At 48.3% G+C, this 16040-nt stretch overlaps 1 protein-coding gene across 12 annotated transcripts in view; it reads left to right on the top strand.

The window, feature by feature from the left end:
• The first annotated feature begins 2608 nt into the window (after window positions 1-2608).
• The window catches only part of EPS15L1 (epidermal growth factor receptor pathway substrate 15 like 1), an 88067-nt gene continuing 74635 nt past the window's right edge, over window positions 2609-16040 (top strand). For 3 of the 12 annotated variants that reach the window (XM_030820523.1, XM_030820531.1, XM_030820529.1), the window contains exons 1-6: window positions 2610-2903; window positions 3100-3189; window positions 4184-4231; window positions 7541-7636; window positions 8407-8469; window positions 10915-11040. In XM_030820523.1, coding sequence (XP_030676383.1) covers window positions 2781-2903; window positions 3100-3189; window positions 4184-4231; window positions 7541-7636; window positions 8407-8469; window positions 10915-11040 — 546 coding nt within the window. In that variant the 5' untranslated portion in view covers window positions 2610-2780. Of the gene's footprint in view, window positions 2904-3099; window positions 3190-4183; window positions 4232-7540; window positions 7637-8406; window positions 8470-10914; window positions 11041-16040 lie in introns of all 12 variants that reach the window. The other 9 variants (XM_030820533.1, XM_030820527.1, XR_004031998.1 and 6 more) reach the window with 5 other exon arrangements.

Raw genomic sequence — 16040 nt, forward strand, 5'->3', positions numbered from 1 at the left:
AACCTCTTTCCCTTGCTTCCCATGAGATCGTTAAAAAACTCGGCTGGGGCTGGGCGTGGTGGCTCAGGCCTGTAATCCCAGCACTTTGGGAGGCCAAAGCAGGCGGATCACCTGAGGTCAGGACCAGCCTGGCCAACATGGTGAAACCTCGCCTCTACTGAAAATACAAAAATTAATTGGGCATGGTGGCACGCACCTGTAGTCCCAGCTACTTGGGAGGCTGAGGCAGGAGAATGGCTTGAATTCAGGAGTCAGAGATTGCAATGAGCTGAAATTGTGCCACTGCTCTCCAGCTTGGGTGACAGAGCAAGACCCTGTCTCAAAAACAAACAAACAAACAAACAAACAAAAAACTAGACTGGAAATGTGCTTCAGATCCAGACCTCTCTGATCATTGGCAGGAAGGGCACCTTTGTCATCTGAAGTGAGGGCCTCTGGAGTCTGTGAACCCACGGCAGGCGATGTGCTGTTTGCTGCCTAGACCTGACCCCTGTCACCTTTACTGACAGATGAGAAACAGCCTGCCTGCCTTGGCCTCCTTTCTGTGGGTCTTCTTCCTCTGGGGAGACATATTTTGGAAATAAGCTGGAGTTTGAACCCAGAAGGTGACATAGGTGTGATGGCTGGACACTGTCATCTAACGAGGTTGTAAGATGCTAAGGGTGACAGCCACTCCTTCCTGTACCCCTCCCCCAGGAATGGTATTACTGCCTCCAAGCACGAGGGAGGCAGCCATCCGGGGGCTGCTATTGCTATACACTTACCTCCTAAGTCTTTTCCATGATGTCTTTGTCTGTTTTAAAATGATAGCTCCTAAATCTCTGGCATTTCTTGCTTTTTCATGTTGTTCTAGTTTTTTCTGCCTTTTCGGTGTTTCCCCCTTTCTTTTCCTCTTTTTTTTTTGTTTTGATTTTTGCCTCTCCCCTTTCAGATCTTTATGCTATTTTCCTTCTATTTTCATTTTGTCTTGGTAGTTTTCTCTGTACTTTCACTTCTTTTTTTTTTTTTTTTTTTTTTTTGAGACGGAGTCTCGCACCGTCGCCTGGGCTGGAGTGCAGTGGCGCGATCTCGGCTCACTGCACTCTCTGCCTCCCAGATTAATGCGATTCTCCTGTCTCAGCCTCCTGAGTAGCTGGGATTACAGGCGCACACCACCACACCTGACTAATTTTCTGTATTTTTAGTAGAGATGGGGTCTCACTGTGTTGGCCAGACTGGTCTTGAGCTCCTGACCTCGTGATCTGCCTGCCTTGGCCTCCCAAAGTGCTGTTTGGGATTACAACTTTCACTTCTTTGTACATTCACAGGTGTTGGTGTCCCCCAGAGAAGCTGACCGTAATCCAGGCATTATTTTTTTTTCTTTTTATTTTTGAGACAGAGTTTCACTCTTGTCACCCAGGCTGGAGTGCAGTGGTACGATCTTGGCTCACTGCAACCTCCGCCTCCTGGGTTCAAGTGATTCTCCTGCCTCAGCCTCCCAAGTAGCTGGGATTACAGGTGCACGCCACCACGCCTGGCTAATTTTTGTATTTGTTGTAGAGATGGGGTCTCACTTTGTCATGTTGGCCAGGTCTCAAACTCCTGACCTCAGGGGATCTGCCTGCCTCAGCCTCCCAGAGTGCTGGGATTACAGGCGTGAGCCACTGCCCCCGGCCCGGGCATTATTTTTAGCTTGAAATGACCCTTTGTAGCACAACAATATGCAAGTGGTGGGTGCATATTGGTTCATATCCAATGACTATAACTGGAAGGAGTCTGCGTCCCCCTGGTTTTATTCATTGTGAGAAATCGTACAACAGCAGTCCAAGAATTTGTTGGATAAACACTGTAATCCTGCCCCCAAGACAGTCCTCTTTTCCCTGCCCAGTTCTATTCTCTTTAGCTGTTTACACACCCATTCTGTATAATTAGGTGTCATTGTGCATTCTTCACTTTTATCGCTTATTACATCAGTGGCAGGTTTGTGTGCTCTTTTTTCACCTCACTCACTAAAATATCAACACACGTAAACTTTTACAGCCAGCATTTCAGGGACTGCATAATTCCCCGCCAGGTTGGCACACTCCCCTGGGTGTCCCTCCCCTTCCCTGGGAGACGTCTGGAAGAGGTCAGGACACAGTGGGAAGTGTCTGGACTTGGCCGCCAGCCAGGTTGGATCCAGGTGTGGCCTCTGGTGGCCCCGATTAGCGGCGTGACCCTTGATGGGGAAGTGACCTCTGAACAGCGATGTCTTGGGGCTCTGAGGTGTCGGGAAGTGGAATATCTTCAGTGCCAAGCTGAGGACACTGCACTTCCTTCCTGCCGTGGTGGGAACAGTCACTGGCCAGCGCTCTCCGGGTGCGGGCTGGTCAGTGCGCATCTCTGAGCACTCAGGTAGCTGGAGGAGGATGGATGGGATGGGTGAGAACCAGACTCAGGCCAGGGAAACTGGTCGAAAGCTTGCAGGCCCGGTGATTAATGATAACGCGTGGAAACTTCTTTTCTGATTCCGGAGCCAGAGAACAATCTCAGAGGACAGAGTGTCTTTTCCCTCTGAGCTCTCCAGGAGCTGAAATCCCTTTGCCCAGTGAATGGAAATTGACACTGGGCTGCTGCTGCTGTTTCCTGAGTGACTATATTGTTTGCCCTAGAATCAGGATTTATTAAAGAACATTAAGCTTACTTTTTCTAAATCAGGTAAGCATAATAATATCTGTGTCTGAAGATAAACTGAATTCTGTGTTCAGAGGGTGTTTAAAGTGCATGCATTTTGACTCTAACTATCATCATATATTTTGGTCATGACAAAATTGAGGGGCAACCCTTTTGTTCCCCAAGGGGGTGTGTTCACTTTTGACCAATATCTGTGGTTTCATTTACAGATTCCCACTGGAAATTCGTTGTATGAATCTTATTACAAGCAGGTGAGTTTAGCTGATGTCTTTTCAGATGGAACTAGAGCATGCCTGAGCTGAAAGCACAGTACAGAATAGAAGCCCGGCTGAGCGGCCTTTTGTCCTTTTCTGTTCACTGTCAGCGGATAGTTAGCGTGACGGGTGCCGCTTCACCTGCTGCTGCCTTTGCTGAAAAGTTATTTTGCCTCTTGCTCTCCCATCTCAGGTGGATCCGGCATACACAGGGAGGGTGGGGGCGAGCGAAGCTGCGCTTTTTCTAAAGAAGTCTGGCCTCTCGGACATTGTCCTTGGGAAGGTATGTGAAGATGAATAGTGATTTCTCTTCTGTGGCTGCCCTCACAGCTCCCCCTGCAGGTCAGGGCCAGCCTGTGCAGGCCTCCTTCCATGGGGCCGGGCCTCCTGGGGAGCGGCCTGGTCACTGCAGACCTCTCAGGCTGCAGCTGGTAGATCCAAACGCCCAGGAGGCACCCCCAGCACTACTTTGGTAGCAGACAAGAAACCCGAGTACTTTTGGGGTCTTGATAGCTTGTGGACGTTTTTTTTCTTTTTGAGACAGAGTTTAGCTCTTGTTGCCCAAGCTGGAATGCAGTGGCGCGATCTCAGCTCACTGCAACCTCCTCCTCCCGGGTTCAAGTGATTCTCCTGCCTCAGTCTCTCGAATAGCTGGGATTACAGGCGCACGCTACCACACCCAGCTAATTTTTTTTTTTTTTTTTTTTTTTTTTTTTGAGATGGAGTGTCGCTCTGTCGCCCAGGCTGGAGTGCAGTGGCGTGATCTCAGCTCACTGCAAGCTCCACCTCCTAGGTTCACGCCATTCTCCTGCCTCAGCCTCCTGAGTAGCTGGGACTACAGGCACCTGCCACCACGCCCGGCTAATTTTTTGTATTTTTAGTAGGGACGCGGTTTCACTGTGTTAGCCAGACTGGTCTTGCACTCCTGACCTCAGGTGATCCGCCCACCTCGGCCTCCCAAAGTGCTGGGATTACAGGCGTGAGCCACCGTGCTTGGCCACTTGTGGACTTTTGTTGGGGGAGAAGGGTGTCATAAACACCATTGGCTTGGGAGCTGAGTGCACCTGGATGTCCTCTGGGCCCTGCCGCTGACTGGCTGTGCGCCCCTGGGCAGATCATTCACCTGCTCTGAATTGGCCTCTTCATCTGCAGGACAACCTGGGGATGGTCAGTCCTGCCCCGCAAGGCCAGTGATGGGGTGGTGGCGACTCTGGTTTTTGTTATCATATGGACAATGATCAGCAGTCATGCTTATGAGCATTTTTGTGTTTCCGCAGATATGGGACTTGGCCGACCCAGAAGGTAAAGGGTTCTTGGACAAACAGGTATATACACATGTACACAGAGCAAGTGGAGGGACTGGGCAGAGCCCCCAGGCCGGGTGACCTCCACGGCTCCTTCCACATTCCTCCACTGTCAAGTATTACTAGGCATGAGCACAGCTGTCAAACTTAACACGGGAAGTTTTCATTTTGAAATAAAGGTCTTTTAAACACTTGGAGCCATCTTTCATGGCTAGTGTATCTTTTAATTAATTTATTTATTTTTATTTTAATGTTTTGTAACCTTACATGTGATTAAAATGTTGTCCAGACTTTTTATTTTGGACCAGTCTCTCGTGGAAGTTGCACAAATAGCTTGGAGGGTTCCTGTGTATCTTTTGCCAGCTCTCCCCAGTGATGGTGTCTTACATAACCACAGCACAGTGATCAGAGCCAGAAAATAACATTGGTGTTATTTTTTATTTTTTTGACATGGAGTCTCACTCTGTCGCCCAGGCTGGAGTGCAGTGGTGTAATCTCGGCTCACTGCAACTTCCATCTCCCAGGATCAAGTGATTCCCCTGCCTCAGCCTCTGGAGTAGCTGGGATTGCAGGCGAGAACCATCATGCCTGGCTAATTTTTGTATTTTTAGTAGAGATAGTGTTTCACCATGTTGGCCAGGCTGGTCTTGAACTCCTGACCTCAGGTGATCCGCCCACCTCGGCCTCCCAAAGTGCTGGAATTATGGACATGAGCCATCACTCCCAGCCACATTGGTGTTATTAATGTAACAAAGTAGACATTGGTGTAACTTTGACTAAAGGCCTTAATCAGAGGTTTTTTTTTTTTTTTTTTTTTTTCTCTGAGACAGAGTCTCATTCTTGCCCAGGCTGGAGTGCAGTGACACGATCTTGGCTCATTGTAGCCTCTGCCCCCTGGATTCACAAGATTCTCATGCCTCAGCCTCCACAGTGAAAACCCTATCTGAAAAAAAAAAAAATCTGAAATCTGAAACTCTTCTGATCCCAAGCATTTGGGATGAGGAATACTCAGCCTGTACTTATAAGTGATTTTAAGTAGTCGTAGATGGCCATTTTGTTAGAAGGGACCTTGTTTGTGCTGTGCCATGACTTGTGATCCAGTCTGTCAGGAAGCCCCCTTTACTTGTACCTCCCTTCTTTGAGGTTCATGGTGCATGTCTGCATGTTTTTTGTTTTGTTTGTTTTTTTAGTTTTTATTTTTTGAGCCTTGCTCTGTTGCCCAGGCTGGAGTGCACTGGTGCGCTCACGGCTTACTGCAGCCTAGATCTTCTGGGTTCAAGTGATCTTCTGCCTCAGCCTGTCATGTACCTGAGGCCACAGGCACACACTGCCACACCTGGCTAATTTTTATTATTTTTTGTAGAGACAAGGTCTCACTATGTCCAGGTTGGTCTCGAACTCCTGTGCTCAAGCAATCCTCCCATCTTGGCCTCCCTAAGTTCTGGGATTATAGGCGTGAGCCACCATGCCTGGCCTCATGTCTGCATGTTAAAGGTTCTGAGAATTCCTATGGAAAAGAAATTTGACTTTGCTTAATGCAGTTCCCCTAAACTTACTTAATTCCTTTTTCTTTTTTTCTTTACTATTTATTAATTTTTCTCTTTTCTCAGACCTTGCAGGGATGAAAGGTCCCCTTTTCTCAAAACCCTCTTATGATCCTCTACACTCTGCAAGGGCTTCTGAGGACAGCAGGCTGAGAAAGGCCAATCCTAGCACTTATCTCTTTGAAGACACTTTTAAAACTGTTAACAGTGTTTATAACTTTAAAAGTATCCATGTTCTTAGGCCAGTTAATAAAAAAACAACAGGCCGGGCGCAGTGGCTCATGCCTGTAATCCCAGCACTTTGGGAGGCCGAGGCAGGTGGATCACAAGGTCACAAGGTCAGGAAATCGAGACCATGGTGAAACCCCGTCTCTACTAAAAAATACAAAAAATTAGCCGGGCGCTGTGGCAGGCACCTGTAGTCCCAGCCACTCGGGAGGCTGAGGCAGGAGAATGGCATGAACCCGGGAGGCAGAGCTTGCAGTGAGCCGAGATTGCGCCACTGCACTCCAGCCTGGGTGACAGAGTGAGACTCCGTCTCAAAAAAAAAAAAAAAAAAAAAAAAAATTAAACAACAACAACAAAAACAAGCTAAGTGATGCCTCACAAGTCCACTGAGCCTGTGTGTGGTGGGTCCTGGGTTAGGAGGGGAGGCACCTGACAGCCTAGTTCAACTTCCTTCCGCTGTCTAGGTGGGGTCCACGTCAGGCCACTGGGGGTGGGCAGGGGATGTTTCATTCAGCGAAGCTGAGGGGATCGCGATGAACCACAGATATGAGTTTCTGACCAACCGTGTGTATTTAAGACTGCTTTTAAAAAAATTCAACACATAGCCAGGTGCAGTGGCTCATACCTGTAATCCTGTCTACTCAGGAAGCTAAGGCAGGAGGACAGGAATTTGAGACCAGCCTGGGCAACATAGTGAGATCCTACCTCTAAAAAAAAAAAATAAAAACTTAGCTGGGCATAGTGGTGCACACCTGTGGTCCCAGCTACTCAGGAGGCTGAGGCAGGAGGATCACTTGAGCCCATGAGTTTGAGGTTGCAGTGAGCTGTGATTGTGCCACTGCACTCTGGGTGACAGAGTGAGACCCCATCTCTAAAACAAACAAAAATTCAGCATATATTTGGTCCATCATTCGTAACCTTAACCATGTTTAACTTTGCTGCTTTATACAACCTAACATTTCCTAAATGTTGGGAGCTCATAGCTTTTGGAAAATACATGCATCTGAAATTTTACAGATTTCCAGATGCAGTGGAATAAGTCCATTTTATTTTATTTTATTTATTTATTTTGAGATGGAGTTTTGCTCTTTTTGCCCAGCCTGGAGTGAAGTGGCGTGATCTTGGCTCATTGCAGCCTCCACCCTCTGGGTTCAAGCGATTCTCCTGCCTCAGCCTCCCAAGTAGCTGGGATTTCAGGCACCTGCTACCACGCCTGGCTGATTTTTATATTTTTAGTAGAGATGAGGTTTCGCCATATTGGCCAGGCTGGTCTCGAACTCCTGACCTCAGGTGATCCACCTGCCTTGGTCTCCCAAAGTGCTAGGATTACAGACATGAGCCACCACACCCGACCAGGATAAGTCCATTTTAGTGTATTCATTTAAGTGATGTCCCCAAGGTGAGTCTAGTTCAGCCCAACGCTCCAAGGGGTTTTTGCACGGACAGTCTTCCTTGTTGAAGTGGACATCCTCTTTCCCTGAAGCCTGCTGTTAGAGACAGCTCCCCTACCCTCACTGGCGATGTGCTGTTTACTCCTTCCCTTTCTTTGGACTTGCAGGGTTTCTATGTTGCACTGAGACTGGTGGCCTGTGCACAGAGTGGCCATGAAGTTACCTTGAGCAATCTGAATTTGAGCATGCCACCGCCTAAATTTGTGAGTGTCCAAGTCCTTCAAGTTCACATTCTTCTAATACCAGATGTGTGTGCGTGTGTATGTGCATGTGTGTATGTGCATGTATATCTCCATGTTTTCTCTAGCCTTCCCCTTTTATTGTGGTGAAATTCACATAATAGAAAATTAGTAATTTTAAAGTGAACTATTCAGTGGCATTTAGTACATTTACAGTGTTGTGTCGTCATTACCTCTGTCTAGCTCCAGAACATTTTCATCCCCCACCAAGGAGACCCCATCCACATTAAGTAATCACTCCTTGTCTCTCCCTCCCAGTCGCTGGCAACCACTAATTTTATTTCTGTCAATGGATTTGCCTGTTCTGGACATTTCCTATCAATGGAATTCTCTAACATGGTCTTTTGTGTCTGGTCTCTCTCTCAGCATCGTGTTTTCAGGGTTCATCCATGTGGTAGAATGGATCAATGTTTCCATATTCCATTTACTGGATGGACCACATCTTTATCCATTCATCTCTCTGGACATGTGGGTTATTTCCACCCTTTTGACGGTTGTGAATAGTGTTGCCACCAGCATTCCTGTACAAGGATTTGTTTGGATATCCGTTTTTAATTCATTCGAGTCAATACCTAGGAGTGGAATTGCTGGGTCATGTGGTGATTCTGTGTTTAACTTTGTGAAGTCTTCCCTTTTTTGAAAGCACTTTGAAACGTGTATCCTTTTCAGCAAACCTACCCACCTATGATTTAATTCTGTGCCAACCACAAAGAAATGTTTCTCTCTCTTCTCAGCACGACACCAGCAGCCCTCTGATGGTCACACCACCCTCTGCAGAGGCCCACTGGGCTGTGAGGGTAAGTGAACGGGAATAGCTCCCTCCTTGGCTCTCCTTCAGATAGAATTGTTCCAGCAGTTGTTCTAGAATTGTTCTGGAATTGTTCTAGTTTGGTGTTGTTCAGAACATTTTATAGGATGATTGTGTCAGCTCTTCTGTCTCAGTGTGAGTGGCCACAGCACTTGGATGAAACGCCTCTTCTAATGAACACCTTTTACAAAGGCTGTGGCCCTTCACTGGAATTGGGAGTTGCCTACCCAGACAACTAAGTGTCAGGAGTTGGATTATTAAAGGGCTGCAGTTTAAATCTTGCATCTTTAGGTCACATTCTGTGGTTTTTGCTGCTTGTGTTGGTTATTCAGAATAGAAGAGGAAATGGTGAGAGCTTGCAAGCACGTGGACCCCCAAATGTGTCCCTTGCTTTCTCGCTTCTTTCCAGCCACTTTGCATGTTACTATTCTTTCCTCCCTGATGTTCTGATTGCTTTGTGAAAAGCCTCTCTCAGCACTTGAAGTGTTATTTTTAAAACAGAGGATGTTGTGGCTGGAAAGATAAGCTACTGCTTCCAGAAAGAAGAAAAAAAACGAGGGCTGTCTTCTAAGTACAGAATTCCTTCTAAAGGAAGTGAGCATGGTCCCTCCAGATAACGTGAGGCCTCCTCACCTTCCCTTCACTTTCAGACTGTCACATTTCCTCACGTTTATGTGGCTTAAATCCTGACATGAATAACACTCTTGCTATCAAATAAAGGTCCCAAGCACTTTTGTCCCATGTTTACACGGGTGGTTTGTTCCCTTCTTGGAGAAGTCGTGGGCTGGGTAGGGGTATCTGTGCAGGGAGAGGACATGAAGACATGTCATGTGACCGAGGAGTCATGCAGTCACCTCTGTCATCAAGCACTTTGCCAGTGGCGATCACTGTGGTGAAGGGTTTCTCCCTGTCTCCCAGCGCATTGTGTGGACTTTGAAAAAGAGCTACTTTGTCATGGGAAACAGTGCCAAGAGATCTTATTCTTTTAAATGTGATGGCTCTTTTCCAGCAGGGGTTGTGTCCAGGCCTCACTGGAAGAGCTAGGACTGAGGGGCCTGGGGACCTCGCAGAGAGGAGTCAGGGAGCGCAGGACCAGGCGCTGTAATTGGGGTGGACTGTGGTCGAGAGAGATTCTGCATTCCATTCACAGCCACAGTCAGAAAGAACAAGCTGGAAGTGCCAAGTGTTTGTTTCCGTTGTGAACATTTCTGGGCTTCTGAAGGCACTGAGTCAGCAAGTCCGATGGCCGGGAGAGGATCCCAGGCCCCCGAGACAGACCTGCAGCGCTCAGCTTCTTAGCACCAACAGCCATGAGAGCATGCGGTGTCTGCCAGTGATCTCATCTCTGTGACTGAGGGCTCTGTCTTGGTTTTTCTCTTTTAAAAATTACAAAGTTTTTATTGTGGTTGAAAGACACATCACGTAACATTTACCATCTTAACCATTTCTAAGTGTACAGTTCAGGAATGTTAAGTTTCTTTTGGAGGGTGGAACAGACTGGAAGCCACTGCCTCACTCATGGCCCCTTTTACGGGCTGCCTGCCCTGTGTCTTTCAGAACAGCAGGAACTGTGACTCCCCATCCTAATGCTGCACCTTCCCTCTGTTCATGAAGAGCTATTCCTATTTATGTATTAATTTATTTACCATTAGAAATGGAGGGCTTCCTGTGTATGGCCAGGCTTGGTGGCTCATACCTGTAATCCCAGCACTTTGGGAGGCCGAGGCAGGTGGATCACTTGAGGCCAGGAGTTCAAGACCAACCCGGCCATCATGGTGAAACCCCATCTCTACAAAAAATACAAAAATTAGCCGGGCGTGGTGGCGCATGCCTGTGATCCCAGCTACTCGGGAGGTACGAGTGCTGAGGCATGAGAATTGCTTGAACCTGGGAGTTGGAAGTTGCAGTGAGCTGAGATTGTACCACTACACTCCAGCCTGGGCAACAGAGCGAGATTTTTGTCTCAAAAAAAAAAAAAAAAAAAAAGAAAAAAAAAAACAGAGGACTTCCTGTTGATTTTGATAATTATTTGCTCAAGCACTAACATCTGCTCACACTTTTGTCTTTCTGGTACAAGTAGGCTCCTTGGAGGCAGGTGAGACTGATCTTTGTCTCCCTGCAAAGACACTGCCCCACCGTGGGAGACTCCTGCCCCACTCAGGCAGCAGATAGGACGAAGGGCAAGACCGGGGGCCAGGACCTTCCTCCTGAGGACCTTGGCTCCCAGATCCGAGGTTGCCATAACGTTATTTCCTTCAGGGCGTATGTTCGCTTTGGAAACCAAGGGGCCAAGACTGTTTTAAGATCATTTTGTGCTGTTACCCAAGGGTGATGATGGGTCCGTGGCCATTTTCACTTGGCTTTCGGTCAGAGCTCGGTCTGGACACACACAGGTGCGCTCTCCTACTTACTTGGACTATTTCTTTCCAACTAGGTGGAAGAAAAGGCCAAATTTGATGGGATTTTTGAAAGCCTCTTGCCCATCAATGGTTTGCTCTCTGGAGACAAAGTCAAGCCAGTCCTCATGAACTCAAAGCTGCCTCTTGATGTCCTGGGCAGGGTAAGTGGGCCGCGGGTTTGGTTCTTCTGCACTCAGTGTCCCTGCTGTGTGTGGGTGCCACTGTTCTCTTTCCCCACGGTGCTTACAAGGCTCTTGCTCTGTTTTCTCCCTGTGCCATCAGGGGCTTCATCAGCGCTCCTGTGGGTCCAGCCCCAGCTGGCTCAGGGCTTCCTAGGGTGTGGCTTACAGTGTTCACACAGTCCCTGGGGAAGGTGCCAGAATCCTTCCACTTCACAGATGAGGAGGTGGACTCAGAAGTGAAATTGCTGCCTGGGGCTTTGGGACCAGTAGAGCTCAGTCTTAAGCTCCCCAACCTGGGCTTTCCCCCTTTCCATTGTGCTGAATGTGGGAATGTGTGTCTGTATTTATTTATTTATTTATGAGACGGAATCTTGCTCTGTTGCCCAGGCTGGAATGCAGTGGCACGATCTCGGCTCACTGCAACCTCCGCCTCCCTGGTTCAAGCAATTCTCATGCCTCAGCCTCCCAAGTAGCTGGGATTACAGGTGCATGCCACCACACCCAGCTAATTTTTGTATTTATAGTAGAGATGGCGTTTTACCATGTTGGTCAGTCTGGTCTCAAACTCCTGATCTCGTGATTCATCCGCCTCGGCCTCCCAAAGTGCTGGGATTACAGGTGTGAGCCACCACACCCGGCCTTTTTTATTTCTTTTTTTGAGTTTTTAGAGATGGGGTCTCACTATGTTGCCCAGGCTGGTCTCAAACTGCCGGGCTGCAGCCATCCTCCCACCTCAGCCTCCGGAGTAACTGGGAGTGCGAGAGCATACCACCACTCCCGGCTCTTTTCTACTGTTAATTACTCTTTTTCTTCCTATAAAGCTCAAAGTAAAAGTATTTTCAACTCTGCTGCAAATTTAGGAAAAATTTGATGCATTCTCTTTGAAGAAAGTCTTGGCTTGGTGCGGTGGCTCACGCCTGTAATCCCAGCACTTTGGGAGGCTGAGGTGGGTGGATAACTTTAGGTCAGGAGTTTGAGAGCAGCCTGGCCAACATGGTGAAACCCTGTCTCTACTAAAAAAAAAATACAAAAATTAGCCAGTTGTGGTGGTGTTCACTCCCAGATACTTGGGAGGCTGAGGCAGGAGAATCGTTTGAAGCCGGGAGGTGGAAATTGCAGTGAGCTGAGATCGCACCACTGCACTCCAGCCAGGGCAACAGAGCGAGACTGTGTCTCAAAAAAACAAAAAACCCTCAATTTAGGCTGGTGTGGCGGCTCATGCCTGTAATCCCAGCACTTTGGGAGGCTGAGGCAGGCAGATAACTTGAGTCCAGGAGTTTGAGGCCAGCTTGGGCAACATGGTGAAACCCCATCCCTACTGAAAAAAAAAAAAAAATACAAAAAACTAGCCAGTTGTGGTGGTGCGTAACTGTAGTCCCAGCTACTCTAGAGGTTGAGGTGGGAGAATCACACCTGAGCCTGGGAAGTCGAGGCTACAATAAGCTGAGATCGTGCCATGGTACGCTATCCAGGGCAACTGGAGTGAGACTCTGTTTAAAAAAATAATAGGCTGGGCGCGGTGGCTCACGCTTGTAATCCTAGCACTTTGGGAGGCCGAGGCGGGCGGATCACGAGGTCAGGAGGTCGAGACCACGGTGAAACCCCGTCTCTACTAAAAATACAAAAAATTAGCCGGGCATGGTGGCGGGCGCCTGTAGTCCCAGCTACTCGGAGAGGCTGACGCAGGAGAATGGCCTGAACCCAGGAGGCGGAGCTTACAGTGAGCCGAGACTGCGCCACTGCACTCCAGCCTGGGCGACAGAGCAAGACTCCGTCTCAAAAAAAAAAATAATAATAATAATAATTAATTTTTTGTTTTGTTTTGTTTTGTTTTTTTTGTGAGACAGAGTCTCGCTCTGTCACTAGGCTGGAGTGCAGTGGCATGATCTTGGCTCACTGCACCTTTCCTCCCGGGTTCAAGCAATTCTGCCTCAGCCTCCCGAGTAGCTGGGATTACAGGCATGTGCCACCACAGCCAGCTAGTTTTTGTATTTGTATTTGTATTTGTATTTGTATTTATTTATTTTATTTATTTATTTATTTATTTTTTTGAGACAGAGTCTCGCTCTGTTGCCCAGGCTGGAGTACAGTGGCACAATCTCTGCTCACTGCAAGCTCCACCTCCCGGGTTCACGCCATTCTCCTGCCTCAGCCTCCTGAGTAGCTGGGACTACAGGCACCCGCCACCACACCCAGCTAATTTTTCATATTTTTAATAGAGATGGGGTTTCACCGTGTTAGCCAGGATGGTCTCGATCTCCTGACCTCGTGATCCGCCTTGGCCTGCCTTGGCCTCCCAAAGTGCTGGGATTACAGGTGTGAGCCACCATGCCCAGCCAATTTTTGTATTTTTAATAGAGATGGGGTTTCACCATGTTGGTCAGGCTAGTCTTGAACTCCTGACCTCGTGATCCACCTGCCTCGGCCTCCCAAAGTGCTAAGATTACAAGCGTGAGCCACCGTGCCTGGCCAAATTAATTAATTTTAAAAGCCTCAATTTGTTTCTATTAACTAAAAGTACAGTTGTCCCTTGGTATACTTAGGGTGATTGGTTCCAGGGCCCCTATCATACACCAAAATGTACGCATACTCAAGTCTTGCAATCAGCCCTGCAGATGCAAAAGTCAGCCCTCTGTATATTCAGGTTTCACGTCCCACGACTATTGTATTTTGTATCCACGTTTGGTTAGAAAAATACGAGCATAAGTGAGCTCGCACAGTTCAACAAACCATGTTGTTCAGGAGTCAACCGTGTTTTGCTTTATTTTATGTTTTATTATTTTTATTTTTGATGATACATAATAGTTGTAGTGTGGGGTCCACGTGGTGGTTTGATACATGCACACAATGTGTAATGATCCCAGCAGGGTAATTAGCATATCCATCACCTCAAACACTGATCCTTTCTTTGTGTTAGGAACATTCAAATCTTCTCTTCTGGAAGACTTTGAAAGATACGATAAATTATTGTTCGCTATAGTTCCCCTGTTGTGCTATTGAACTTTAGAACTTATTCCTTCTGGCCGGGCATGGTGGCTCACGCATGTAATCCCAGCACTTTGGGAGGCCGAGGCGGGCGGATCACAAGATCGAAAGATCGAGACCATCCTGGCCAACATGGCGAAGCCCCATCTCTACTAAAAATACAAAAATTAGCTGGGCATGGTTGGCACGCTCATGTAGTCCCAGCTACTCAGGAAGCTGAGACATGAGAATTGCTTGAATCTGGGAGGCAGAGGTTGCATTGAGCCTAGATCACACCACTGCACTCCAGCCTGGGCGACAGAGCGAGACTCTGTCTCAAAAAAAAAAAAAAAAAAAAAAGTATACCTTCTATCTAACCATAAATATAAGTATTATTTATTTTTTTATTAAAAAAAAATTTTTTTTTGAGATGAAGTCTCGCTGTCACCCAGGCTGGAGTGTACTGGTGCCATCTTGGCTCACTGCAACCTCCGCCTCCCTGGTTCAAGCAATTGTCCTGTCTCAGCCTCCCAAGTAGCTGGGACCACGGGTGCACCCCATCATGCCCAGCTAATTTTTTTTTTTTTTTTTTGAGATGGAGTCTCGCTCTGTCGCCGAGGCTGGAGTGCAGTGGCGCAATCTCGGCTCACTGCAAGCTCCGCCTTCCGGGTTCACGCCGTTCTCCTGCGTCAGCCTCTCCGAGTAGCTGGGACTACAGGCGCCCGCCACCACGCCGGGCTAATTTTTTGTATTTTTAGTAGAGATGGGGTTTCACCGTAGTCTCGATCTCCTGACCTCATGATCCGCCCGCTTCGGCCTCCCAAAGTGCTGGGATTACAAGCGTGAGCCACCGTGCCCGGCCATAATTTTTATATTTTTAGTAGAGATAGGGTTTCACCATGTTGGCCAGGCTGGTCTCGAACTCCTGGCCTCAGGTGATCCGTCCGCCTTGGACTCCCAAAGTGCTGGGATGGATAACAGGCGTGAGGCACTGCACCTGGCCATGCATACATCTTTGTATCCATGCATCTATGCACCCATGTCCCTCCGCATCCCTATGATCCATTCATCTGTGTGTGCACACGCCCATGCAGTGTATTTATCCACATCTGTGCATGTGTCTTTGTGCCCATACATCTATGCTGCCGTGTCCCCCTGTGTCCATATTTATACATTCATCCGTGCGCACTTGCATCCGTGCTGTCATCCATCTGTGCATCCAGGCACTCACACATCATGCATCTGGTCAGTCATTCAGTAAGCATTTTTCAGAGCCTGCAGTGGACCATGCCTTGTGCTGGGCAGTGGGAAGGTGGGGATGATTAGATGCTGTCAAAGAAGTCAAATAAGTAATAGCTAAGATGCTGAGACTTATTTACTGAGGGTTTAGTATGTGCAGGCCGGGCCCTAGTGCTCTGCATGAAGACACACATCCAGCACTTGCAGCCCTCCTGTTAAGGACTGTGTCTGCTTCCCCATTTTTCAGATGGGGAAGCAGATCAGGGTGGTTGAGAAGTCACCTTGGTCACACAGTTGTGGAAGGGTGGAGAACAGATGAGGTCCTGTTGCGGGCAGGGCGGGGCAGGGTCCAGTGTGCATTCTGGAGCAGCTGTCCCCAGAGCCTGCCCTCTTCACCTGCCCTGTCCATTAGACACCCCCCACAGCATCCCTGATAATCACAGTTTGGCCCAGTGAGGGCAGTGGTAGAGGGGAGGGCCCCTGACCCACCCGAGCACGGGGAGCAGGGCAGCTGGGGAAGACTTTCTAGAAGAGGTGCCTCTGGTCACATCCTCCAGGGTGAGGGGGACTCTGGCAGAAGTCTGGGCATGTGGGCAGCTTGAGTGAAGGCATAGAGGCCTCAGGCAGCCTGGCATGCCAGTTAGGGCCAGTGCTCCCCCTGGGCACTTCCGCCCCCCAGGGGACATTGGGCAATGTCTGGGGACATTTTTGGTTGTCACACCTGGGTTGGGTGCTGCTGGCATCTGGTGGGTCAAGGCCAGGAATGCTGCTCAACA

Source organism: Nomascus leucogenys, chromosome 10 (assembly GCF_006542625.1).
Source record: "Nomascus leucogenys isolate Asia chromosome 10, Asia_NLE_v1, whole genome shotgun sequence".
Classification (NCBI taxonomy): domain Eukaryota; kingdom Metazoa; phylum Chordata; class Mammalia; order Primates; family Hylobatidae; genus Nomascus; species Nomascus leucogenys.